The 27,635-nt window shown below is 39.9% G+C and overlaps 1 protein-coding gene across 2 annotated transcripts in view; it reads left to right on the top strand.

Moving 5' to 3' along the window:
* Positions 1 to 27,635, top strand: part of SLC25A21 (solute carrier family 25 member 21) — a gene marked incomplete at its 5' end in the record, with an annotated part of 482,512 nt that overhangs the window by 411,805 nt on the left and 43,072 nt on the right. For both annotated transcript variants that reach the window (XM_080921836.1, XM_080921835.1), the window contains 3 exons: positions 8,935 to 9,001; positions 14,489 to 14,548; positions 20,293 to 20,400. In XM_080921836.1, coding sequence (XP_080777962.1) covers positions 8,935 to 9,001; positions 14,489 to 14,548; positions 20,293 to 20,400 — 235 coding nt within the window. The remainder of the gene's footprint in view (positions 1 to 8,934; positions 9,002 to 14,488; positions 14,549 to 20,292; positions 20,401 to 27,635) is intronic.

Genomic DNA, 27,635 nt, shown 5'->3' with positions numbered 1-27,635 from the left:
TCTCCTCACTTCCTCTCCTCCTCCCTCCTTCCTTGACATTTCCCTGCCTGCCCTTCCGTCTCATCCAATGGTAGGTTGGACCTGCCTAGCTGCATAATGACATCATCCTACACTTTATAGCCCTTAATCACAGTGCCTTCATTGACAAGTAACTTTTAATTACTAGTAATAAATGACTAGAAGGTTTATTGTTTCTTCAGCATGTTATAACTTGAAGTAAATAAAGTAATTATTTAGATGCATAATGTATACTCTATTGAGTTAAAATTATACAAGTCACTCAGACTTGATATAGATTCACATCATATATGTCAATCTGCCTATCTATAAATAGATATGTATGTGCAAGTATGTGTCTAGATTCTATATATGTATATGTATTTAATATTTAAATACCACCTAAATGTTTCAACATGCTTTATCTATAACATAATATCTCTGGTATCACATTCATCAAACAATGTGGGAAAGTACAGTAACAAGGATGGGTGTTTTTTTCTGCCCAGTCTGAGAAGTCTTCATGGAGAAAATAAAGGCATCGGTTAACATAGGACAATAGAATTACTGTGTTAACATGTGACCCTAGAAATAGCTCATTAGTCTAGCACTTAGCACAAAGTGTTTTTATGAATGGATAGAGGATCAGTGGGCTCTCGGGAAGCTGGCTAGTGGAAAATGTTTCCCTCCACAACCAGCTATCTTCTCTGCAATCTGTTTTTGCTTCGCTTTGCCTTTCAGTCCTTTTTCCCCATTGGTGCCTCCATATAAGGGGAAGACTGATTATTATTTCTGCAGAGAAGCTTGCTCTTTATGGGCAAGGTAATTTACTGTCACCAACAAGTAATATATTTACTGTGTAACTGTTTATAAGTAAGTCATCTATAGATTAATGGGGCAGTTAACACCTGCACTTTACCAAAATCATTCACCATTGGGTTGTGTTCCAATGCTGTTTTCACCTTTTCTATCCTTAGCATTTTTCTTCGGGGCTCTGGACATGAATGCTTTCTTTCTTGGCCTGAGCTTAGTGAGTTGACCTCTCTGCCAGCTTACCAGGGAATAGGGCCACAGACCCATATCCTAAATGATACAGATGCATCTTTCTGTCCTTTATAAAAGGAAAGTTAGTTTTTACTCTAGGCACATTGCAATAAATTTATACCGAAGATTTAACTTTAAATGTATATTCATAAAAACTTTAAAAGAATTCTTCTATATCACTTAAATAAAGTTGATATGGTTTAAATTTAAAAAAATCAAAGGACAATAATCAGAAGCTTTATTCAATTAATCCTCAGTAATGAGTTAATAAAAAATATAAGACCCACCACTGGACAATGTGCTCAGTCTTAAATAGGGTCTATTGATCAAAGCGTTTTCCTCAAGGCTCAGGGCTCTATTCAGAAAAGGGGGCAAAAATTGTGTAAGAACCAGAGATAATAGATGACTCCAAGGAACAGTGTCTTCCAGATATGAGGATATTGGTGCACACAAAACTCACAGAGACTATGGCAGCACACAAAAGCCTGCACAGGTTCCAGCCAGCTGTGTCCCAGCACTAAGAAGGGGAAGTAGACACAGGCTCCCACCCCTATCCAGAAACTATCTGAAGTCCATACCTACCAGCAAAAGGAAACTCAGTTTTCTCTGATGGCATCCCTCTGGGTATGGTAGCCTCACTTCCTGGGAATCCCCATGCCCAGAACTCAGTTGTATTTTTATCTCGTTTTGCTTTATCTGGGTGTTGCCGTTACTGTTGTCTCATTTTGCTTTTTATTTTGATTTTTTTCAAATGTGTTTGTCTATTTGTTCATTGTTCTTTTGTTTTTTTCTGGTTTTTTTTTTTGAGAGAAAGAGAGAACAAGAACATAAACTCAGGAAGTAGCGATGCAGAGAGGATCTGAGAGAAATTAGGGGAGGGGAAAAACATGATCAAAATATATTGTGTAAAATTATTTTTTAATTAAAAATTTGTCTGTGTCTGAAGACCTGATGTGGATTGAATAGGAAAATCTTAATTTTTTGGTTAGAACTAAAAGTTTCATTATGTTGGTCTTTTTTGAAGTTGTTTTGTTGTTTGTTTGGTTGGTTGGTTGTTATTGCTTTTTTTAAGTGAACAATCCACTCCATTTAAGGGTTCTAAACTGTTTTCTTTCCTTTGAAAGATGTACCATTTTTCCAGCACTATTAACTACATAAAAATGACCCCAATTACCCCTGAATTTTTTTTTTAGCTTCAAATCCCAGATTCTATGCCATTCAAATAACACTGCTGTAAAACCTCCTTCTTCTAACTGAAGGGTATGGCAGCCCCATAGGAAGACCAACTTCATCAGCTAACCTGGACTCCTGGCAGCTCCTAGAGACTGAGCCACCAATCAAAGAGTATACATAGGCTAGTCTGTGGCCCCCAGCACACATGTAGCAGAGGACTGCCTTATCTGGTGTCAGTGGGAGAGGATGCTCCAATCCTGTAGAGGTATGATGCCACAGGATGTGGGGGGAGTGGGGGATATAGGGGTGCCCTTCCAGAGGCAAAGGAGAAGAGAGATAGGGGAGAAACTCTTTGAGGGGGGATATGGAGGAGATAACATTTGAGATATAAATAAATGAAATATGTAATTAATAATAAATAAACTAAATAAATAAATAAACACTCCTCCTTATTTCCATCCTATGAACTACTAAGACTTGTGGAGTGCAAACAATGTCAGATCAACCCTAATGTGCCACGTCAGAACTGTGCCCTGAGATACCCTCCCCATCCAGGATTGGAAGCCGTGTACTCAGCCCAGGGCTGGATGAAGGCTTTGCTGTGTTAGTTACATAGCAACTTCATGTGGATAAGAAACTCAGATGTAACCATGAATAAGGAGGTCCTTGTGTGCCCTCAGTCAGCTTTGTATTAGGAGATTTTTAAAGAAGACCAATGAGGAGGGGAGAAGTGGGAACAGCACAAGATCCCTGTTTCAGTACAACTCAGAGAGAATGACTGATTTGGGTTGGTTGTGTTGCCAAAAGGGATGACTCAGGAGTTCCAAACCAGAGCTGGAAATCAGGAGGAGGCCTGAAGCCTGAAGGAAGAACAAATTGTCAAGATGTGATTGACTGTAAGGCTTCAAAATCAACTGCACCAAAGATGAGCTTGGACAGTTGCCCAGAACAGAACTGAATGGTGATGTTCATTTAGGCCCTGACTGTTGAAATGAAATAAAATGTGGTGATTGTACTCTGTTAGATAGACAGATGTGTTAATGCTTTCCAAGTTTCCCAGCTGGGGATCTGGTGTCGCTCTCCCTGTTGCTCCTGCTCCATGCTTCACCAGTATGACTGTAGCTTTGGATGCTTGCTGACGTCCAGGCTCCAGGTGGAGACACATGTCTCGTAGCTGTGTCTGTTGCAGGTGGCTGGGGAATGACTCTTCACCTTGGAGATGATTACTGTATTTGAGTTGCAGTCTCAGAGAGTGTACACTGTGTACGACTGCTCTGGCCTTTCCAGGATAACTACTGCTATATTTGGCTAATGAATCTGGCCTCTTTTGAAGCCTGATAACATTTTCTCTCCCAGAGAAAGGCTCAGTTTTCATAGCCAGGAGATTTGCACACTGGTCTTTGCCTCTTTTAGGAGTTTTCCTCTCCCTCTCCCTCACCCTCTCTTCCTCTCCCCCTCCCGTTTACTCTCCCTTCCTTTACCCCTCCCCCTCCCTCTCCTCCTCCCCTTCTCTCCTCTGTGTGTGTGTGTGTGTGTGTGTGTGTGTGTGTGTGTGTGTGTGGATGTGTGATCTCACATGTATATTTCTGTTCTATACATGTATGCATTTTCAGTCATAATCCACCTTGTTTGGTAGGTAGGAATTTGAGGCACTGGCTCAGGTAGCCCAGGTTGGCCTGGAACTCACTATGACCTTAAACTTTTGGTGATACTTCTTCCCTCCCCAATGCTATGAATGCAGGTTGTCTCCACACCCATTGCATGGAGCGTTACAGATCAAAACCAAGTTTATGGATAATAAGCAAGCACTCATGAGACTCACACCCAGGATGGTGTACAAGCTAGCACTCTACCCACATTCCCAGCCTCTTATGTTTTGAGACAGGGTCATTTGCTGAGCCTGGAACTTTGTCAGCTAAGCTGACTGGCCATTGAGTCCCAGGAATCTGCTTTTCCAGAGCTGGAATACAAGCTTTTGTGTGGGTTCTGGGGATCTGAACTCTGATCTTCAAGCTCTTGTCTCCCCAGCCCCAAGTCGGGAAAATATTTTGTCTGCTATTTCCTAGCTTAATGGTTGCTTATCAGTCGAATTTGATAATAAGCTTTCTGATAACTGTGGTTTGCCTCTCTGTAAAAGTCAGTCTCAGGTAGACTACACTGCTTTTCTTTCTCTTTAGGAACCACAAAGAAGGAAGTAAACCTCTTTACTGTTCCTAACACAAAGCCTACTGAAAGCAACTCAGAAAGTTTCTTAGCCTGATTACAAGAGTCCAGCTCTACAGAACAAATAACTTTCCAATAAATGTTCTTTACATACTGTATTTAAAAAAACAACATTGAAACCAGCCCGGTGGTGACTCAGGCAGGGAAGGAGGTAGAGGAACGTGGAATTGTTTCCACTCCTTATTGGTTTCTCCACCTGAGTCAGATTTGGAGAATGTTGAGCCCTGCCCCGTCTACTCACTCCTCACCACAAACTGAAGTTTTCAGGAGCTAACTTAAAACAAGTGGGTCTACCCCAGTGAGAATGGTGTTGTTAGATACTTGGAGGTTTATTAGTCTCCATCTGAACACTTGCTCTCTTGACGTCTTGAGTTGAAAATAAGATGACCAAAATCTGTCCCTCATAATGAGCAACACCAAAAGGTTGTCTTTGAAGGTTTGACTTGCTCTAGATGAACCACCAGAGTTGACAAAAGCCTCACATCTCCTCCGTTCACTCAGTCTGTATCTTTCATTGGTTCTTTGATGGCCTTCTAGCCACCCATGTGTTAAATTGTATTGTACCTTACAAGCAAAGATAGGAAGAAAAGTGAGGTAAACTTGCTTCCTTCCTGCTTTTGGCACAAACATGTTTTAAATAAGCTATGTGTGAGCTGTGTCTTTGGGAAGAACACGTGCAATGTAGTTTTTGATCTTCATTTTATAGATGAACATAAGTACTACAAGGCCTGTTTTGATTGTATGATTGAAAACAAATGTCATCCAAATTTGAAGCACTCTGTGTCTAACAGGTTTGTAAATAACAGCTCTAGTTAGGCATGTGACATTCTAAGCACCATAAGCTAGTGGCTTTGGAGACCTGGAATGTTCTCATGTCTATTATGACTTTGGTCTGCTAATATACCATCTTCCACTGTGGCCTTGGGATCTTTCGTAGGCAGTCATGCTGATAGGCTAAGGTTGTAATACATCATGGGTTCTCAGAACAAAGCTGTCCAACCAATTTCTTTTGCAATGACTCTCAGTCACTTTCTGCTAAATGCTTTATTTACTGTCTTAGTTTGGGCTCTATTGCTGTGAAGAGACACCATGACCAAGGCAACTCTTATAAAAGAAAACATTTAGTTGGGCCTGACAGGTTCAGAGGTTCAGTCCATCAACATCATAGCAGGAAGCATGACATGTTGCTAGAGGAGCTGAGAATTCTGCATCTTAATCTGAAGACAGCCAGGAGAATGGTGGAGCTTGAGAGTAAAAGACATCAAAGCCTGCCCCCACAGTAGCACATGCCCTCCAACAAGACCACACCTACTCCAACAAAACCACACCTACTCCAAGAAGACCACCCCTACTAACAGTACTACTCTCTGTGGGGCAAGCATTCAAACATATGAATCTATGGGGGTCAAAACTATTTAAACTACTACATTTAGAAATTAGCAAGTATCTTTAATAAGAGTATTGTTTAAGAATTATAGTTTCAAGGACTGTAGAACTGCTAAAACACTAGTTAACTGTCCTGGCTACTCTTTCAAAAGCCCTGATTTGATTCTCTAATTTTTGCTCTGAAACAGCGAACTAAACCAATGCAAGCCAGAAGAACTTGAAATCAACAGTGTAGATAGTCAAAGACAAGAGTAGAAAAACACCTTTCACAAAAGAAGTCATTTTTTTTTTTTTTGAAGTTTTGAAATCGGTGCACATATTTTACAAAAGGAAACTTCAACTAACTATCAAATCAAGGCAGAGACACAGTATCAGCTTGGGACTTCCTCACATCTTCCTTCCCACATTCTGTATGCAACTCTTTCTATTGTCCCAAGGGAAAATCCTAACAGATTTTAAAAAATTGTTTCCTTAGAGGACATGGCATAGGAAGCCTGCAGAAGCCATGATGGCTATTGGGATCCTAAGAACTCTGGATCCCAATACTTTCTGGATCTAGAACTCTTGGATATTAATAGTCACCATATTTAACAATATTAAGTAAAATTTTTACAGCAGGTGTTACAGGATATCTCAGAGAATTAAATAAGAGGTAAATATCCAAAAGCAGCCTATATATAACTAGGTTTAAAGAAGACTCATATATACAGCACCAGCATTCTCTCCCATTTCTTGTTTCCAGTTCTTCTGAATAGGAAAAACAAGAATTATTAAGCCCACCTATTTGCAAGGGAAATCCAGGCTATGTGACCTCCAACTCCTCCTTTTCCTTCTCCCCCTCTCTCTTCTCTTTCTTCTTTCTCCCCCACTCTTCTTCCTCATCCTTCTCCCCTTCTCCCTCCTCCTCCTCCCCTTCCTCCTCTTTCTTTTTTGCCACAGCAGATTGGCTTCCTCCAAATAATAGAGCCATGACTACTGTTTATGTGCTGATTTTATATTTTAGAGCTTTTACTCATTACCAACTCCTAACTCCTGAAGAAAAACTAAGATTGAATTGTATTAAAGAATTATAAAATGCTTTGGGTCCATTTGAAAAAGGTGTCCAACCAACCCCTGCCTCCCAGCTGTCCCATACTGTGTTAGTAAGTTGGTTCCAGTGATTTAAACAGACTGGGTGTGGTAGTTTTCTACAGAAGCAGTGCTGGCATTACCATTGGTACGTGGCTATTGTGGCATAGATAGTCTGTACAAAACATGCTGGAAAGTGGATGATTCTAGAGTCCCATTTACCAGTGAAAGCTGCCTAGGATCTGTTAGAACATCCCAGTTAAAACTGTTTGTATATTGCATAAAGTTAGGGATGGTGGGACAAAGTTACTGTACATAAAAGAAGCTTAGTAGAGAGGGGAGGAGGACACATCCATGGAACATCGCCAACATAAAGCAAAGGTCCCTAGACCTCCTGGCTTTTTACACATTAAACCCTTATGTTTCTCCCAGATGCCTCTCTGTTCCCTCCTGCCTTACACCTCTTTTTAATATTTTCTTCAAATGAAGTCCGTGTGTGCTACTTACAAGAGTCCTCTTCCAGAGAAAATGTGCTGTACTTGAGACAAACATTTAAAATAAGGCAATGGTTCTTGTGTCTCCTTGTTCTTTTCTTGGGATCACTAATCTGATGATTGAAAAGGGCCAACTGTGAGAATCATCACACCCATCCATTGCCAAATCTCACCTCTGGTATCCATGACAAGAGGAATCCAGGCTGCTTGACCATTTGTCAAAGTAGAACCTGCTACTTTTCGGGGAAAGCCATTCTATCTTTAGACAGTTGTCCCAATTAGAAGTGCTACTTCCCGGAACCTCCAGCTGGCTGAAATCCATCTTCCTTTGTTGCTTCCACCTCTGTGCCAGTTCTTCCACCTGGAAAGGCAGGGCTCCAGTATCTTCGACCATGCCTACCAAGAGAGCCACTGTGCTTACTGCATTGCTGCCTAAGATCAGTGTCTCAGTTCAGAATCTTTTTGAACCTTTCTCTATGTCTGTAATATAGGACATCAAGTCCACCATTACCCTGAATACTTTCTTTTTAAAACTTTGCTTATGTGTTTCTCTTACTTTCCCCCTCATATCTACTAATGGTTTTTCAGATATGGAAAGATCTGCACAGAAAGAACAATGCTTGTTACTGTTTTTATTATAGCTAGAGAACTTCTTGTCACAAAAATTACTTGTACCAAGTAGGAAGACCATGCCTGTATTCTCATGCTCAGTAGTGAAGAGTAATTTAGTTAAATTAAGTTTAAATGAAAGGCATTTGGGTTTTACAAGTGTGTTGCTGGGAAAAGGGTGTTGATGTGAAAATTTAGTTATCAGTAGTTAAAATTGGGATGAAATGGGATGTGACAATTTACAAATTCTTATAATTATTCAAGTTGAGTTTTCTTTATTTTAAATACTAATACCCACATGCATTATCAAATCAAAGCCTGTGGGCAAAGTAAACCTAATCAGGAGTCACACTTAAACTTTTGTTATATGCAAAAAAAGGATGCTAAGGTAACATCCCAAACAGTAACCCACCCTGGAGGAGCTAATAATTTAGAAACTATAACCTAGACCATTGCTCTCTCCTTAAGGGTAGTCAATGAATTGATAAAAGTAAGAAGTTATGGTGTTGGGTAAGGTGAAAATTAAAGGTTATGCAGTCTTGCTGACCTCACAAGGTTCAGTCCACTATGTTTGGGTTAATCCTAATCTTATTTGGTTACCAGAATTGAGAGAATATACAATCTCAGACAGCTTGAAGTGACCTATAACACAGAGAAAACATAAACCCCTTAGAGTGAGAAGAGTCCCTTGTGTCTATAGGTAAAGCTTGTGGCCACGTTTCTCAGGTTACGCACCACAATCCTACTCAGGGTCTTAAGCTTAGCCACCCTCTGAGTGTCATAAAGGTGTAGACAAAGGATTCTTACTGTCACTCTAGAATTACAAACTTCAGAATTAGCATCCTGGATATGATATCCATTTTCTTTGTTCATAAACAAAAGCAGAATTGCCTGGTGTCAATTTCCTTACTTATATAAAAATATTTTATTTCTCCAATAGGTTGTTTGGCTTTTACAAGGGAATTATCCCACCCATTTTAGCTGAAACACCAAAAAGAGCAGTCAAGGTAAGTACTATATGCTTTCTGCCTAAACGTAAACAGCTCGATGACAGCTTCAATATCAAGGCACCCATGGTAATCAAGAGAAGGCTTGATTCACTTCCCTTAATTCATATCACTTAACATAAACACTAAAAATTTTAATGCAGAAATTGTAGAATAATACTCATTATAATTAAACTTGGTCAGTCTTTCAAATATATATATTTGTTTGTAAGTTTTCTTTTTTCTTTCCAGGCAAAGGAGTAATGAGGAACATACACACACACAAACAGTGTCTAAAACTTGTGTAATTAAATCACAAACCCACAAAAATGCTTAGACCTTTTCTCAAGCAATTCAGAGATGTCCCTTTAGAGCAATGAATATTAAAGAAAAAGAAGTAGAAAATCTCAAATAATTTCTGTCTTATGAAATAGACTATTTGTGTATGATTCTCAAATAATATTTTTAACAAGTCAACTTCATTTCCCCCTTTAATATCTTCTGTTAAAATTCTCTTTTGTTGCCTACAAAATTATTACTTCCATTTTGTTAATGTGCAACTCTGGAGATTTGTGTACTGCTTGCTGGTGTTCAATGTATGAGTTTGAATGTGTGCCAGACCCTTGGAGGATAAAAAGACCTGCACTCTGTTTCCCATGTGTTCTTCCAGGCAAAAATCCTAATTGCAGTAGCTCTAACTGGCACTGCCCTCCCACCCCACCCCACACACTGTCATCACCAAACTCGGCTTTGCCTTTCTATAAAAATAGCCTGTGAATAGATGTAAGGACTTCCTTTTCAATTTTATGTCATTTATTTTTCACATACTCAATTTTTATCCCCGATATTCCTGAAAAGCAAGAAGGAACAGCTCACATGCTGTTACTGAGTAAATGAAGGGGTTGACTGGGCTAGAAAACACGACTAAGTAACCAACATATATACACAGACATCAAACTTTTGCATTATGTCAAATAGTAATGTAATAGAATTTAAACCCAGGTTTCAAGTTCAGAGAAGAAAGCTCCAAGCATGCTCTCCTGTAATCTTGTCGACTTTGTGGCCCTGTTTTTTGTGCTTTCCTCGTATTATTGCTTCAATACAAATTTCATTACGAGTATCTGAATTGCAGTCGAGGATCTGGAAAAAGTTCACCAAAGTACACAAAAGGGCTGAATTGAATTATGAAACGGCTTCACTTGATAAAAGATTGCCCAAGTAAACAAACAGAGCAGAGTTCCTGTTCAAAAGGAAAGTCACTTTGTCTCCCTGGAATAATATATTCATTTGTTCAGAGTTTTCCGTGTATAAATAAAGGGAATTGTAATTAGACTTCTTCCTGACGCCATTTCCCTTAACGCTATACATTGGAGACAATTTACACTTTAAGAGGATCACATTTTATCAATGTCGAACAATCTTTTCCAAAAAGAAGAAGAAAAACCTTGAGCTTTATAAGAACTGAGTTAGTCTCTGGATAAGCAGTGCTCCGTGCCAGAACAATGGTTAGCAGATGAACTGTTGGGCAACTGGATCTGGTGGATGTGCCCCAGACATCTTGTAGCAAGTAGATTTTACCTTAAAATTATTGAGACATATGGTAAGTACGTTGGCTCTTTAAATAGAAGTTGGAGCAAAGTGTATCTTTACCAGATGGATAACACTATTTTTTCAACACAATTTATGAAACATTCATTTCATAGAAATTGATCTCAGGATTTGTGAGAAAAGCAACCATCTTATTGTGACCACTTTATACCTCATAAACAATTTCATTGTATGTCATCAAAGTTTATCTCAGAATAAAATATTCAGAAATGGGGGGGCATCTAAATGCATATACCATGCACTTATGCCTTCCTTGGGACTAACACTTTTGTTATTATTTTTACTATAATCAGGATCTGACAGCTTTATGCGTGTCTATATTTTATTGTTTGAAATGAAGTTTGTCCTTAAAGTAATAAGACTTGTAAATAAATTAAATTTCTCAAAAATTAAGACAGAGTCAAACTGCAATCAATAAACAGACGTGCAGACTTGAGCAGAGGCACTGGGAGGTGGGAGGTGGCAAATGACAGCTTCTAGTCAGCATCCCAAGGGCAGAAATGCAATTGTTTTCTGTATTCAAATTTCCCAGGACTCTTTACCATAACCAAACTCATAGACGGTTATAAGCGTTGAAGGCCTCCTGCTCACTATTGTGTTTCTGCACCTACTATGTACAGAACATAGTTGGTGTATAATGAGTAAAGGAAACAGGAAGAAATTTCTATGGGAAAGTGTTGACATGCGGAGATGATCTCTTCCATTACTATTCAAAGTGTCTTGAATGCCAAGACTTCACTTCTGGTTGGGATGCAGTAACAGGACCAAATTAACTGTCCCACATGACCAACACCATGAACGGTTTTGTCTTCCAGACACTGACATCACACACGGAAGGGCAGCAACATCTGGGAGAGGAAAAGCAAAATGGGCCCTCTGAGTGTCCCAGCATACGACCTTGAGCAGATTTTCAAGGCCCTAAGTAAGGAGGGAAAATAAAGGTAGAACCCAGCAAACTCCTTAAGTCAATCAGGCTGTAGTAATAGTAAGGTTACTGGAGTTGATGAGAGGGGGTGGGAGACCGAGGTCTTCAGAGAAACCCTCTCACATATTCAGCCTTATAAGCCTGTGAGAGAATTCCTACCACCCAAGGACTATCCAAGAGCTCTATAGGATCAGATGATAGTGCGCAGGGCTAGCAACAGTTCCCGTGCCTGCCAGCCAATCTGGAAAGCTCTGTTTTCGAGGGCAATGAGAAGAGTGCTGGGAAAGATCTTGCCCCAGCATACAGATGCGTATAGTAGTGAGCACTTCTCAGTCCCCATTTGTTAAAAGCAGGATTTGGATGGCTCTCCTACAACTCAGCTGTGTCCAAGCACAGAATGTCTATGATATTAGGTTTTTCAGTGGGTTGGTTAATGAGCACAGTTTGAAAACAAGAATGAAAAACAGGGACAGAAAAATAAAAGACTAGAACTGTCTTCAAGCATCACGTGGAAATCCTCATGAGTATTGACAAAGTTGTGGGCTGAGTCCATGTCCCTAGATTTGTCATTCCAGTTTTGTCTTAAATCTTTGAAATAGCAGAAAGCCAGAAAGGGCGAAGAGACAATCACTGAACAAATGCATCCCACACCATAAATTACTAAGGAAATGAGATTTCCATGAGGCCAATCACCTTCCAAAACATTCAGGACCCAACACCACCATGGAGAAGTGCTTCCAAAGTGATACATGGGACAGGAAGTCAGCATTGTGACTAGGGTGATGGTGCTCACTCATGAGTATGCACTAGCCTCTTTTCTTTTTTTTAACTAGAGATTGACCACAGGATGTTACTATGCTAGGAAAGTACATTCACTACTACTGAGGTGCAGTCACAGCCTGTACCCTACCCCAGTGGTTCTCAGCCTATGGCTTGCAAACCCATTGGGGTTAAATAACCCTCTCACAGTGGTCACCTAAGACCATCAGAAAACACAGATATTTACATTAAGATTCATAACAGTGGCAATATTACAGTCATGAAAAATCAACAAAAGTAATGTTATGGCCGGGGGACACCACAGCAGGAGAAAGGTCTCAGCATTAGGAAGATTGAGTTACCCTCTTATCTGATAAAATTGACACTATGGATTCACTACAGTAGCACATACAAGGTCTTAGCATGTTTTGGGCTAACAGTAGACTTTCATAAGCTACGCATCCCAGGTTCATCTGTTCATCTGTTAAATAAGTAAAGGCAAGACATAGAAACTAATTTCTTTCATAAGTCTTGTGTCAGGGAATCCTACTCAACTTATATCATTGGATAACAACTCTAATAACTAAGTGTATGGTTGGACAGGCGAAGCAATATCCTCATTCTTTCATGACAGCAAGGTGTGGTGTGGCCAGGCTTTGGATGTCATTTTTCTCACTTTGAAATCTGGGCAAAGTGATTGTCTAAACAACGATGGTGATGATGGTCATAAAAAAAAGCAAATGTTCTTTAAAGCCTAATATTAGAGCCAAGTGGGAGGCTCACACCTCTAATCCCAACATTCAAAAGGCCTAGGAGGAGAGGTTGGTTTGTATTCCAGGGCAATGTGAGCTACCATGGCGAGTTCTAGGCTAGCATTGATTACATAAGGAGACTTTGTCTCAAACAAACAAAATCCCAAAGACTACTATTGTTTTCTTTACCAAATGAATTCTAGGGATTCTAATGGTCTCTTAATCAGAACAGCCTTGTGTAGGATCAGGGACACATGAGTGTGTGCTAAATTTATACCATATTTCTAGTACCTAGAATGGGAGGAACCTAATAAACATTTAGTAACTGAACAAACAAAACCCTTGTTAAATCTATGTGAATACTTTATTGAAATTATCATGGCAATGATCTCTCGTTCTTTAAAAGAATAAGATTCAATCTGCCCGTAAATGACTCAGGTTACCAAGAGGACTCCAGAGGTCGTGTACCTCTTTCTAACAAATACACTGTAACTAGTCCCCAAACTTCATTATTTTCTTTTCCTTGCTCTATTTTACTAGGCTGTAAAGTGATAGCATGATTTATCATCCCATTTCCTCCTTCTTAAGAATCAGATACTGCAGGTCCTAAGAGTACACCTTACTGTCATTGACGGTGGTAACTCTGTTCAGTACTCAGGCACAAAATACCCTTCCCAAGCAGCATCCTTTCTCAAAATATAGAGCACAGGGAAAGAAACAGAGAGCTATAGTCTGTGAAGGAGTTGTTTCATTTTGCCGTGAAAAATATGTGTTTGTGCAACTCAGTACCATCCTCTGAAGGTGCCAACAGTGCCATTCATTAATTATCCCCTTCTTCACTGTCATCATACTCCTAAGATCCTAACAGAAGAAATAAGGTGGATGATAGTCTTTCACTGAAGCAAGGGGTAGACCAGATAAACCTGATGAGCCCTTTCCTAATTTATTATGTCATCTTTGCAATCGCTCAATGTTTAAAAGTTCCATGGAGCTGTCAGGAGAACAAACATGTATATATGTAAGTTAAGGCTGAGAAGTGGGTGTCTTCTACAAATGTGTTAGAAAATGGGGCATTTTCTTGGAGAGTGGTTCATCGAGAATGCATACAAGACCAAGGGTTTCAGGTCTGTGAGCCTATAATTTTGAATTGCTGCCATAAGAAAGAAGTCTATTGATGTCTGGGGAGAGCAAAACTGGTCATGGAAAATGGAGGTTGTATGGTTCATTTACTGCTATAAGGATTCCATTGGATTTTCTGTAAGTTATTATAACTACATTTGAAAAATGTGAATGTGAAAACAGGATCTAATGGCAACTGCCCCAGACAGGATTAAAAGCTGTGTTAGATGGTTCATCATTTTTAAATACTGATTAATATATTGATTTACTGAGGGACTTCCAGCTTATTAGAGAGTTTGTTGCAGGAAATTGTTATAAATCTCTAGGTTTGGTTTTGTTTCACAGTTTTCCACCTTTGAGCTGTACAAGAAATTTCTGGGATATATGTCACTATCACCAGGGCTGGTAAGTGAGAATATTTATTATACTTAAGTGTGTATGTTATTTCATAAAGCAAGATCCAGACACAAAAACCCTTTTGATTCCTAAATTCCAGCTACTAAAATGTGAATTTGAGTTATTCAATGTTCAGCTACTTGATGAAAGCCATCTTCATAATAACTCACAATCTGGCTATTTTATGGCTCTCAGTGATGAATTTATGATAATAATGATATGTCTGGAAAGGCCTCCATGAGATACAGTCAAGAATATAAAATAAAGACTACATTCACCTTTGGAAACCAAAACATGCACTTGTTTACTTACACACTGCATGTATCTATTTATGCAAAAGTCAATATGCCTGAGATTATTTCCTAACAGGTCAGTTCCCCAGCTGTTGCAAAAGCTGTAGTAAATATGGGACTTCAAGTCACTTGGGATAAAATCACTCTGTGGTCAGAGGCGGACTAAAGGTCCTTTTATTGGAATGACTGTAAACAACTCAGCCGGGAGGATAGTGACCCTACAATGACACAGCTCAGGTATTTCACAAGGCTCACTTGGTGACTGGCCAGTGTCCTGTGCTGTTGCTCCCTGCCTGGGGACTTTGCTCCCTTTCATAAAGCACGTTGAATTATGTTGGCCAAATGTGTGTGCACTGAGGGTGTGAGAGAGAGAGAGAGAGCAACTGCATGAAGCTGCCCCCTTCCCTCTGAATCTGCCAAAAATGATCAGGGCATTATCAGTCCACATGGCAACGAACCTCCCAGCCTCAAAATTCCACTGGAAAGGCAACGGTCTTGCCTCCAGCTCTTTAATCAAACATGTGTCTCCATGTATGGTGGAGTTGCAGCTGATGAAACCGCTGTGGGCCAGAAAGTACAGGGAACATCCAAGCATCACGGCTAAGTGACAGAATACATCATAAAGAGTGGGTTGCCTACTTTCCTGAGAACTTCCCGAGCTGAGAGCTGTACACGTCTGCTACTGTACTGTGGACTGTGCTTTATTTTTACACCATCATCAACAACAGTGACAAGGACAGTAATATTGTATATCAGGGACCTCGCATCCTTTTCTCGTGACTTTTTTTCGGGATATTTACTCTAACAAACAGACTGTCAAAGAAGTATTTTTGTATCCTCAAAATTCTTACACGCCCACTTTCTAGAAAAAAAAAAATCACATTCTAGACCAAAGCTTCTGATCCAGCCTCCTGAATAAATGGGGCAGTTGTGAGGTGTTCTCTCCTGTAAGAAGCGGTTATGCCAGCAGCCTCAAGTGGATAAGGTTTTGTTGGAAATTCCAAGCCTGGAGTGGTGGCTCACACCTTGAATCCTAGCATTCTGAAGGCAGAGGCAGGAAAATGGATCTCTGTAAGTACAGGACTAACCTGGTCTTCTTAGTGAACTCTAGAACAACTAGAGATAGATGGCAAAATCCTGTCTCAAAAACAAATATTCATGCGTGTATATGCATGAATACATGGATGTAACTGTATGTACTTATATGCATGAATGTATGGATGTAAATGTGTGCACATATTTTCTTCTCACAGTATCTTTCCTAAAATCGTTCTTAATTCTGGAAACATCTTGAGGAGAAAGGAGATTAAAGACATCCCAGTGGGAGTAGATAAAACATGGCCTCCTAAGGCCTACCTGACTGCTTCAGAGCTACGCTCAGATACCATGTGAGACATTGCAGGTCTTTTGGCTTGAGATTCGAAATGAAAAAGTATTTGGCCTTTCCATTTACTATAAGTGAACTCATGTAAACCGCATCTGGCCCCTCTTCTTTCCTTGAACTCGTTTATTCTGGATTCCTGTCTGATACAGCGAGGCATTGAGCCCTTAAATATGGCCCGGTGCGCACATGAAAGCCGGGGCGACTGGAAACCTCACGGCAAAGGCTTGTCTCTGCAACAGTCTAAGTCACGTGATCTGCTGATACCGGATCAACCCTTTAGACAAGGGACTGCTGAACACTAGTTCTGACAGCAAATGTAGCTGAACTTTATAGAGGAACAGAGCAGTGAACTGCTTAGAAGATTGCATGTAGGGAGTAATAAAAACTGGCATCTGGATCTTAACTTTCCCAGTCAGAAAAGTTTCAAACTGGTTTGGGTTTTTTCCTCCCCGTCCTTGCTTTCTGGACTCCATGAGGAAAGTCTAAGATAAATGAAGAAATATTTGGTCAGATTGTAATGCAGTGGGATCGATATATGTAACAGTCATTACTATTCCTTCTCTCCTAGAGTCTGTGCAACTATTCTTCCTCTTTCCACGGGAAACCAGAGCAGTCACGTTTGCAAAGCGATTTAAAAAAACTTCCATGCTTAACTTTGACCCCTGTAGAGAAACCAGAGTTACTGTCTCTATTTTACAGTTAAGGGTATGGGAGTATCTAGAGTTCTGTGACTGGCTTGCAACCCAGCAGCACAAATATCACCTGTGTGGAACTGTTCTCCTGACCACTGTCCCTCTGCGGTTCTCACTTTCAGGTGTAGCCTGGATCTCCACCTCCCCATCCCCCTGGCCTTCAACCAACCTTGCCTCCACTTTAAAGATACAGAATATTCACTACCCCTATTGTTCTTTTGTTGCTTATTTTGAAATTATTAGAGACACTGATCAGAATAAGAAACATGTGAAGCCATGTGAAGCCAGGCATGTCAGTCAGTCATGGCCCATGTTTGTAACTCCAGCCTTTGAAGGTCTGGAGCAGAGGATCACCATGAGATTTCAAGGTCAACCTGGATTCTAAAAGACTTGTCTCAAAAACGGAAATGAATGAATGGAGCAGATAGAGGGGGCTTTAATTCCTCTGAGCTCCCTGAAATTAGCTTAGTAGCAAGGAATTCTGGAGGGTGAAGGGTTCTTGCTCTCCCTCCCTTCTCCCTCCTCCTCCTTCCTTCTCCCCTCCTCCCTCCCTCCTTCCCTCCTGCCCTCCTGTGTGTGTGTGTGTGTGTGTGTGTGTGAGAGAGAGAGAGAGAGAGAGAGAGAGAGTATGTGTGTGTATGTGTGTGTATTAATTATTGTTGTGCTTATTTCTAATGTACATTTTCTGGAAAACTTTTAGGTTTTCTGTGTATAAGAAAATCATATGAAATCATTATTTTCTGTTGCTAAAATTCATTTTTTTTTCTTGAGACAGTGCCCCTTTATGTAATCCTGGCTATCCTAGAACTTGCTACGTAGAACCAGGATAGCATCATACTCAGATAATCTGCTCTCTTCCCTCCTGAGTGCTGGGAGTAGGCTTCTAAATGCTGAAGTTCAGCCCATCAGTAAACAGAATCCGACATGCAGTCCTCATTTGATAAATGTTCTGATTTTAGTGGAGGCCCTCCAGAACAGCCCAGCCACTTTCAATCACAGTATCTTTTATTGGACATTCTTTGCATTTACATTTCAGATGTTATCCCATTCCCCTAATCCCATCCCCCCTCCCCCTTCCTTTGACAGTCCCCTAAACTGGGAAAATGAACCTTCACTGGACCAAAGGCCTCTCCTCCCATTGATGCCAGAGAAAGCCATCCTCTGCTGCATATGCACCTGGGGCCATGGGTCTCTTCATGGGAACTCATTGGTTGGCGTTTTAGTCCCTGGGAGCTGGGGTGGGTTTGGTTAGTTGATAATTTAGTTTTTCTCAAGGGTTGCAGACCTTTTCAGCTCCTTCAGTCCTTTCTTTGGCTCCTCCATTGGGCTCCTCCTGTTCAGTCTGATGGTTAGCTGCAAGCATCCTCCTCTGTATCAGTATGGCTCTAGCAGAGCCTCTGAGGAGGCATCCATATCAGATTCCTGCCAGTAAGTGTTACTTGGCATCAGCAATAGTGCTCAGGTTTATTGGCTGCATATGGGGTGGATCCCCAGGTGACACAGTCTCTTGATGACCTTTTCTCCAATCCCTGCTCCTCTATTTTTCCCTTTATTTCCTCCCATGAGTGTTTTGTTCTCCCTTCTAAGAAGGACTGAGGCATCCACCTTCTGCCATTCCTTCTCTTTGAGCTCCATAAGTTCTGTGAGTTATTTCTTGGGTATTCAAGCTTTTTGGGTTAGTATCTGCTTGTAAGTGGGTACATACCATGAGTGTTCTTTGTGACTGGGTTACCTCATCAGGATGATAGCTTCAAGTTCTATCCATTTGCCTAGACTTAATCACAGTATTTATCACCCAGCTTTTAGGTGCAAAAACAGAGTAACTACCCCTTTAAGAACAACAAACAGCTGGGATGTAACTCAGTATAGAGCTTTGCCTACTGTGTAGAAGGCCCTGACTATGAAACTCAGGGGTGAGAATAAAAACAACGAAATAGAGACTAAATGGAAACAATTTTGTTTTTTAATGATCTTGAGCCTAGTTCTAAGAACATGACTGCTCATTTGAATGACTCCAGTTAAGTACCTGGAAGGTAGATTCTTATAAACAGTTTTTTAGTGTTTTGATTATTTTTATTGGTTATTTTATTTATTTACATTTCAAATGTTGTACCTCTTCCCAGGCTCCCCTCCTCAAACCCATATTCTATCCTCCCTCCTCTTTGCCTCTCAGAGGGTGCTCCTCCACCCACTCACCCACTCCTGCTTCAACCCTCTAGCATCTCCCTACTCGGGGGCACCAAGCCTCCATAGAAACAAGGGCCTCCCCTCCCACTGATGCCAGATAAGGCCATCCTTTGCTGCATATGCAGCTGGAGCTATGGACCCATCCATGTATACTCTTTGGGTTTTGGTTTGCTCTCTGGGAGTTCTGAAAGGTCCAATTAGTTGATATTGTTCTTCCTATGGGCTTGCAAACCCCTTCAGCTCCTACAGTCCTTCTCCTAACTCTTCCATAGGGATCCCCAGACTCACTCCCAGGGTTAGTGAGTATCTGCATCTGTCTTAGTCCAGTGCTAGAGAGCCTCTCAGAGAACAGCCATACCAGGCTCTTGTCTATAAGCACATTATGGCATCAGCTATAGTGTCAGGGTTTGGTATCTGCAGATGGAATGGATCCCAAGGTGGGACAGTCTCTGGATGGCCTTTCCTTCAGTCTCTACTCCACTTTTTGTCCCTGCACTTCCTTTAGACAGGAACAATTGTGAGTTAAAATTTTTAAGATGGATAGGCAGCCTTATCCCTTATCTGGGAGCCATGACTATCTACTGAAGGTGGTCTCTTCAGGTTTTCTCTTCCCTCTGATGGGTTTTTAGCTAATGTCATCTTTATTGAGACCTGGAAACCTCTTTCTTCCCTGCCCCCACCCTTGTTCCCACCCCACCCTTCACTGCTACATATTTCTATACATTTTCCTGACCTTCTAGACTTCTCTCCTATTTTTTCTATACCTGATCCTGTGCCCCCCCCCCTTATAAACATTTTATTTGCAGTTCTGGTCAATAAATGCATCTAAGTAAATGTATTGTATTTTACTCTCCTTTACAATTTAAACTTTTTCATTGTACACATGAAGATGTTTTAGGATCCACCTTTAACCAGTCAAACATCCTCCACTTTTGTTAAAGGAAAACATGATTGTTGACGGGGCTTTGACTTCTTATTTTGAAAACATTAGGTCATGGTTTGTGGCTTCAATAATTTCTTCTCCGTGAATTGTCAGCATCTAATCAAGAATTCAAGCTGTTTAGTAATGGTATATGGTACACTTGGGGGATTTCTTCATTCTCATCCTAACTTCTGCTGCATTGCATAATAAATAGAATGTTTACTCCAACCGGCATGATCGATTGTTTTAAAGCATTGATTGACTTCTTTTTCTAGACATTTCCCATTGCTGGATTAGGATCTGGACTAACTGAAGCTGTTGTGGTTAACCCTTTTGAGGTGGTAAAAGTTGGTTTGCAAGTCAATCGGAACATGTTCACAGAGGTAACCATTTAATGTTTTCCTACTATTAAGGGAATATTTTTAAAAAACTGTGTGTGTGTGTGTGTGTGTGTGTGTGTGTGTGTGTGTGTGTGTGTGTCTGCATACTTAAAATTATGAACCAGGACCTTATACACAGAAAAACATTCTTTAAAAAGAATAAGGAAAGGTCAGATATCTTTCACAAAGCACTAAAAATTCATTAAGATGTAATGAACAAGCTTATGCATTTTTTGTTTTGGGGTGCTAATGGAAGTTATAGTGACTTGCTAGTGTTGTCCCTCACGCTACATGAGAAGCTGTAGCGAGCTCACTGAGGTGATAGCACTATTGTGCTTTTAGAAAGATGAAGTCATTATTTTAAAATTACCTCACTTCTTTCCTCACCCCACCTATCACCATCCCCAAACATTTCTGATAATCTGTCAAAGTTGTCTTTGGGTTAAATCTAAATGAGCAAGAGATGAAGCCTGCATAGACGTCACTGACATCTAATCACTGAAACAGTGTTCCGTGTAGACAGCTTCTCTCAGTGTGCTGCCTTCACCTCCTTCTAGTTGCCTAGTTGCCTAATAATTCCCTTTACATTGCCAACTCCAACTTTTCCTGCTGTATTCTTTTGGATTCTAAACACAAAGCAGGAGAAAAACAAGGGGATTAACATTCCAGGTCCCTTTCTAGCATTTTAAATCTGTAAGTAGGTAGCATGTGGTATAAATTGGTCCGGGGTATCTGCTGACCTGAATTTTTCTACAGGAAAAAAAAAATAGCCCTGCCTACTACTTAAGCAGCTGTTAATGGGTGGAGACCCCGTCATCCCCAGCCCACTTCCTGCCCATTGATAATGCCTGAGAGTTCCCTGACAGCTTCTTGGGCAGGGGGGTTGGAAGAAAGAGGCCCTACTCACCTGTTTCTGCCAAGACTTGGAATAAGGGGAAGGGGAAGGTTGTTGTACCATATGGAAGCTACTGAGGTGAACTTGACTAAAAGTTGTGTTTTTTTGTTTGGGTTTTTGTTTCATTTTGTTTGTTTTATTGTTGTTGTTGTTGTTGTTTTAATTTTGATGGTTTTTCTGAATATCAGGAAAGGCTGAAAAATTCTCTGTATAGCCCTAGGTTTTTTAATGTTCTGTTTTCTAGTCTTTCTAGCTTAAGAGAAAATAAAGGTGAAGCTTAGAAATAAAAAAGGAGAGAGATGCTTTTCAAATGCCCACATCAACATGCAGCATCCAGAACAGTTCCCATGAGATCTGCCCAAGAAAAACTAGTTTATTAGAGTAGGAAATGGCCAGCAAGAAGAAAATTTCTGGAGATCACTTCATTTTTGCCCACAAGGAAGTGTGTCCTAGAGAAAAGGGAGCCAAGGGACAAACAGGTTTTCAGCTGGAGTTCTTTGTCCAGACAACAAGGGACACAGAAACAAAACTGGAGAAGAACACCAAGGAAAACTCACTAGAATAAGAGCAAGGAGTGTCTCCAGGACTGTTATTCCTCATGCTCTTTCTGTCTCTCCTGCTCCCACGGAGAGTCCGCCCTGATCCCAAGTAAGAACTCATGCAGCTATGCCAAGCCTTTGCTCTCCATGGTAAGCACCATACCCATTCAACACAAAGCTTTCTGCATGTGAGTACATGCAGGTCCTTTCTCACTATCTGTATAAACTGCTTGTGTATTTGAGTCATTTTTTAACAGGGATAGAAGGAGCTTGCTCAGAGTCATTTATTTTGCAGAATTCACTGAACTGAACATTGTCTCATATTTACTTAGGGTAAAATTTATTTGCCACCTTGTAAAATATTTCATAAATGCTGACAAATCCGAACTTAACAAAATGCTCATCGTATAGCTGATATAGACCAGCATTTACTCACAGTAACTCAGGATCCTGTGGCTTGAGCTAAGGTTTAATTGCGATATGGTACTTTCTAGGCAGTACAACACAAATTGAAAAAGTACTTAGCAGTGAGTGGTAACCAAGCATGTGATAAGCCATCAACTACCCATATCCTCAGTTAGAGGTGGGGGCTCATAAACTTCCTCCTACCCCATGCTGAACCGTTAATGGCTTAATCTTGTTCAGGTATCTTGCAGGCAGTCACAACTCTTGCAAGTTCAAGGGAGTCATAGTCCTGTCAATGTCCAGAAGACAGCTTTGTGACTATCCTTCCAAACCTCTGGCTCTTACAGTCCTTCTGTCCTGTCTTCCACCATAGTCCCTGAGGCTTGAGAGTGGGTGGAATATAGAAGCCCCTTTTCATGGCTGATATTTCCACTGAGAATTATGCTCTGAGCTTCTACCAACCGTGAATTTCATTAACCATGGTCTACACAAAAAAAAATGTTTCTCTGATGAAGTCTGAGAGCTGCATTCTACAAGTGGTAGTAGATTCACTCATTGGGTTCGTGACCTCCCCAACCATGGATGCATGGGGGATTTACAGTGGCAGGCATGGGTTCCAACGATAGAGTGCTTAGTTAACCCTGCGATAGTTATACCACTGTGTTTTTAAAATATCTATTGATAAGTTGGGGATTTTCAATCACACTGTTCATTTCACCATCCTGGTAACTAACTGGCAGATATGTCATTTTTATAAGTTTTCATATATCTACATATTACTCTGTATGAAGTATAGCTAGAAAAGATTTTTCTGCCTGTCTGCAGGCAGCGTGGTCTCTGCCATAGTTTCATTTGCTGTGCAGAAACATCTAGTTTCATGTGTTCTCATTCACTGATTCTTGGAACTATTTTTTACAGTTATTGACTGTATATACACATATTCAAGGGTATGCCCTGGATTTTCCTGGAAGAGATGCAGAGATTAAAGTTTTAAATTAAACTCCTTTATCCTGTTTTATTCTGTGTACAAATGCTCTACCTGCTTGATTAGTGCTGGCAAAATTATTGGTGTGTTGTCTTTTTGTTCTTGACCTTTGGCCGGATCTATATGGGTTTACCTCTTGTTCATCTATTTTTCTACCTATCCAGCTTTATATCGGCACCATGCATGTTGTCACTGTACTTCTGTAGTTTATTTTGAGGAATCCTTATCCACTCTTGGTGAGAATAAACTAGTACAACCAGTATAGAAGTCAGTGTGGCAGATCCTCAAAAAGTTAAATATAGACTTACCATGCGACCTCACACACCACTCCTGGGCATACCCATAAAAAGACTCTCTAACCCAGCACAGATGCAGTTGTACATACATGTTTGTTACGTGAACTAGTCACAATAGCAAGGAATAGCAATCAACTTGGATGCCACCAAGAAAAGAATACTTATGAAAATGTGGCTTGTAGGCACAATGAGATTTTTACTTAGTTTACAAAAAAAAATTATGAAATTTTCAGTAAAATGAATGGATTTAGAGATAATTATATTAAGTGAATGACCCAGTCTCAAAAACAAAAAGCTCATGCTTTTTGCTTTCTCATACATAAATCCTAAAATCTAATGCTTTATGAATACAGGTATAAACTAGAAACAGGCTAGGTGACCACAGAGTGAGAAGAAACATTTTGATGGGGAGAAAAAAGACTTTAATGGGTTTTTTTATATTGAATAGCTTTATTTTAGAAAACAGAGATAAATGTACAGATTTTAAAACATTTTGCATAAAAGTATATGAATACATTTTTGTCATTACTTGAATTTTTTAAAGGTTTGATAGTATGCATTAAAATCTTTGTTTTTCTTGAACTTCATATAGTCTGTGAGTTGTTTCTGGGGTGTTCAGAGCTTTCTGGGGTCAGTATCCAATTATCAGTGACTGCATATTATGTCTGTTCTTTTGTGACTGGGTTACCTCACTCAGGATGATATTCTCTAGATGCATCCATTTTCTTAAGAATTTCATAAAGTCATTGTTTCTAATAGCTGAGTAAGTACTCCATTTTGTAAATATACCACAATTTTTGTATCCATTCATCTACTGAAGGACATCTGGGTTCTTTCCAGCTTCTGGCTATTATAAATAGGGCTGCTATGACCATGGTGATGCATGTTTCTTTGTTGTATGTTGGAGCATCTCTGGGGTATATGGCCAGAAGTGGAATAACTGGGTCTCCAGGTAGTACTATGTCCTTTTTTTGTCTGAGGAACCACCAGACTGATTTCCAGAGTGGATTGTACCAACTTACAACCCCACCAACAGTGGAGAAGTGTTCCTCTTTCTCCAGCATCTGCTGTCATCTGAGTTTTTGATCTTAGCCATTCTGACTGGTGTGAGGTAGAATCTCAGGGTTGTTTTGATTTGCATTTCCCTGATGGCTAAGGATGTCAAGCACTTCCTTAGATGCTTCTCAGCCATTCTATATTCCTCAATTGAGAACTTTTTGTTTAGCTCTGTACCCCATTTTTTAATAGGGTTGTTTGATTCTCTGGTGTCTAACTTCTTGAGTTCTTTGTATACCTTGGATATTAGGCCTTGATCAGATGTGGTGTTGGTAAAGATCTTTCCCCAATCTGTTGGCTGCCATTTTGTTTTCTTGACAGTGTCCTTAGCCTTACAGAAACTTAGCAATCTCATTAAGTCCCATTTGTTGATATTTGACCTTAGAGCACGAGCCATTGGTGTTCTGTTCAGGAAATTTTCTCCTGTGCCTATGTGTTCTAAGGTTTTCCCTACTTTCTCTTCTAATAGTTTCAGTGCACCTGGTTTAATGTGGAGATCTTTGATCCACTTGCACTTCATTGCATCCCATAGGTTTGGGTATGTTGTGTTTTCATTTTTATTAAATTCTAGAAAATCCTTAAGTTCTTTCTTTATTTCTTCTTTGACTATGCTATCATTTAATAAAGCATTGTTTAGTTTCCATGTGTATATGGGCTTGTGTTGTCTTTGTTGTTATTAAAGACCAGCCTTAGACCATGGTGATCTAATAGGATGCACGGGAGTATTTCTATCTTCTGATATATACTGGGGCTTTTTTTGTGACCGATTATATGGTCAATTTTGGAGAAGGTGCCTTGAGGTGCTGAGAAGAAGGTGTATTCTTTTGTTTTAGATTGAAATGTTCTGTAGATGTCTATTAATTCCAATTGGTTCATAGCCTCTGCTAGTTTCACTGCATCCTTATTCAGTTTCTGTTTCCATGATTTGTCCGTTGATGAGAGTGTGGTGTTGAGGTTTCCCACTATTATTGTGTGGGGTACAATGTATTTTTTAAGCTTTAGTAGGGTTTATTTTATGAATATGGGTGCTTTTGTATTTGAAGCATATATGTTAAGGATTGAGAGTTCCTCCTGATAAATTTTCTGTGTAATAAGTAAAAAAGTGTCTTCCCTTATCTTTTTTGATAACTTTTGGTTGAAAATCTATTTTATTCGATATTACAATGGCTACTCCAGCTTGTTTCTTGGGGAAGTTAGCTTGGAAGGTTTTTTTCCCAACCTTTTACTCTAAGATTGTATCTGTCTTTGTCTCTGAGATTAGTTTCCTGTATGCAGCAAAATGCTGGATTCTGTTTATGTATCCAGTCTGATAGCCTATATCTTTTTGTTGGGGAATTGAGTCCACTTAAGTTAACAGATATTAAGGAATAGTGGTTGCTGTTTCCTGCTATTTTTTCTTTTAGAGGTAGAATTTTAACTGTGTGTCTTTCTTCTTTTGTTTTTCTTGCTTTTACTAGGATGTAGTTTCCCTCCTCGTATTGGGTTTTCCACCTATAATTCATTGTAGTGCTGGGTTTGTGGTCAGATATTGTGTAAATTTAGTTTTGTCCTAGAATATCTTGGTCTCTCCATCTATGGTGATTGAGAGTTTTGCTGGGTATAGCAGCTTGGGCTGGCACTTGTGTTCTCTTAGGAACTTGTATTCTCTGCATGGTGTCTGTCCAGGATCTTCTAGCTTTCATAGTCTCTGTTGAGAAGTCAGGTGTGATTCTGATTGTTCTGCCTTTATATGTTACATGACCTATGCTCCCAATGAACACCCACATTCATAAAAGAAACTTGACAAAATCTCAAAGATTATATTGCACCACACACAATAATAGTGGGAGATTTCAACACCCCACTCTCATCAATGGGCAGATCATGGAAGCAGAAACTGAATAGAGACAGAGTAAAAGTAGCACAAGTTATGAACCAAATGAATTTAACAGACATCTATAGAACATTTCATCCTAAAACAAATGAATATACCTTCTTCTCAGCACCTCATGGTAACTTCTTCAAAATTGACCATATTCAGGCCTCAATAGATACAGGAAGATTGAAATACTCCCATACATCCTATCAGGTCACCATAGACTAAGGCTGGTCTTCAATAACAACAAAAGTGACGGAAAGCCCGAATAAACAAGGAAGCTGAACAATGCTGTACTCAATGACAATTGGCCAAGTAAGAAATAAAGAAATTAAAGACTTTTTTAGAATTTAATCAAAATGAAAGCACAGCATATCCAAACTTATGGAACACAATGAAAGAAGTGCTAAGAGGAAAACTCATAGCTCTGAGTGCCTCCAAAAAGAAACCAGAGAAAGCATTCACTAGCAGCTTGACAGCACACCTAAAAGCTCTAGAATAAAGAGAAGTAAATATACGGAAGAGGAGTAGTGGATAGGAAATAATTAAACTTAGAGCTGAAATCAACCAAGTAGAAACAAAAGTAACTGTACAAAGAATTAACAAAACCAGGAGCTGGTTTGTATTTTTAAAAAAAATCAACAAGATTGATGAACCCTTAGCCAGACTAACTAGAGGGCACAGAGAGATTATTAACATTAACAAAATCAGAAAGGAAAGAGAAGACATAACAACAGAAACTGAGTGCATACCGTATGTGTTTTTTGTGATTAGGTTAACACACTCAGGATGATAGGTTCTAGTTCCATCCATTTGCCTAGGAATTTCTTAAAGTCATTGTTTCTAATAGCTGAGTAATACTCAGTTGTGGAAATGTACCACAATTTCTGTATCTATTCATCTGTATGTTGGAACATCTTTTGGGTATATGCCCAGGGGTGGAATAGCTGGGTCTTCAGGTAGTACTATGTCCAATTTTGTGAGGAAACATCAGACTGATTTCCAGAGTAGTTGTACCAGCTTACAACCCCAACAACAACAGAGGAGTGTTCCTCTTTAACCACATCCTTGCCAGCATCTGCTGTCATCTAAGCTTTTTATCTTAGTCATTCTGACTGGTGTGAGGTGGAATCTCAGGGTTGTTTTGATTGGCATTTCCTGATGACTAGGGATGTTGAGCATTTCTTTAGGTGCTTCTCAGCCATTT

This window comes from Micromys minutus, assembly GCF_963924665.1.
Source record: "Micromys minutus genome assembly, chromosome: 1".
In the NCBI taxonomy this organism is placed as follows: Eukaryota; Metazoa; Chordata; class Mammalia; order Rodentia; family Muridae; genus Micromys; species Micromys minutus.
Note: the sequence above shows the minus strand (reverse complement) of the source record. Positions and strands in the feature narration are given on the sequence as shown.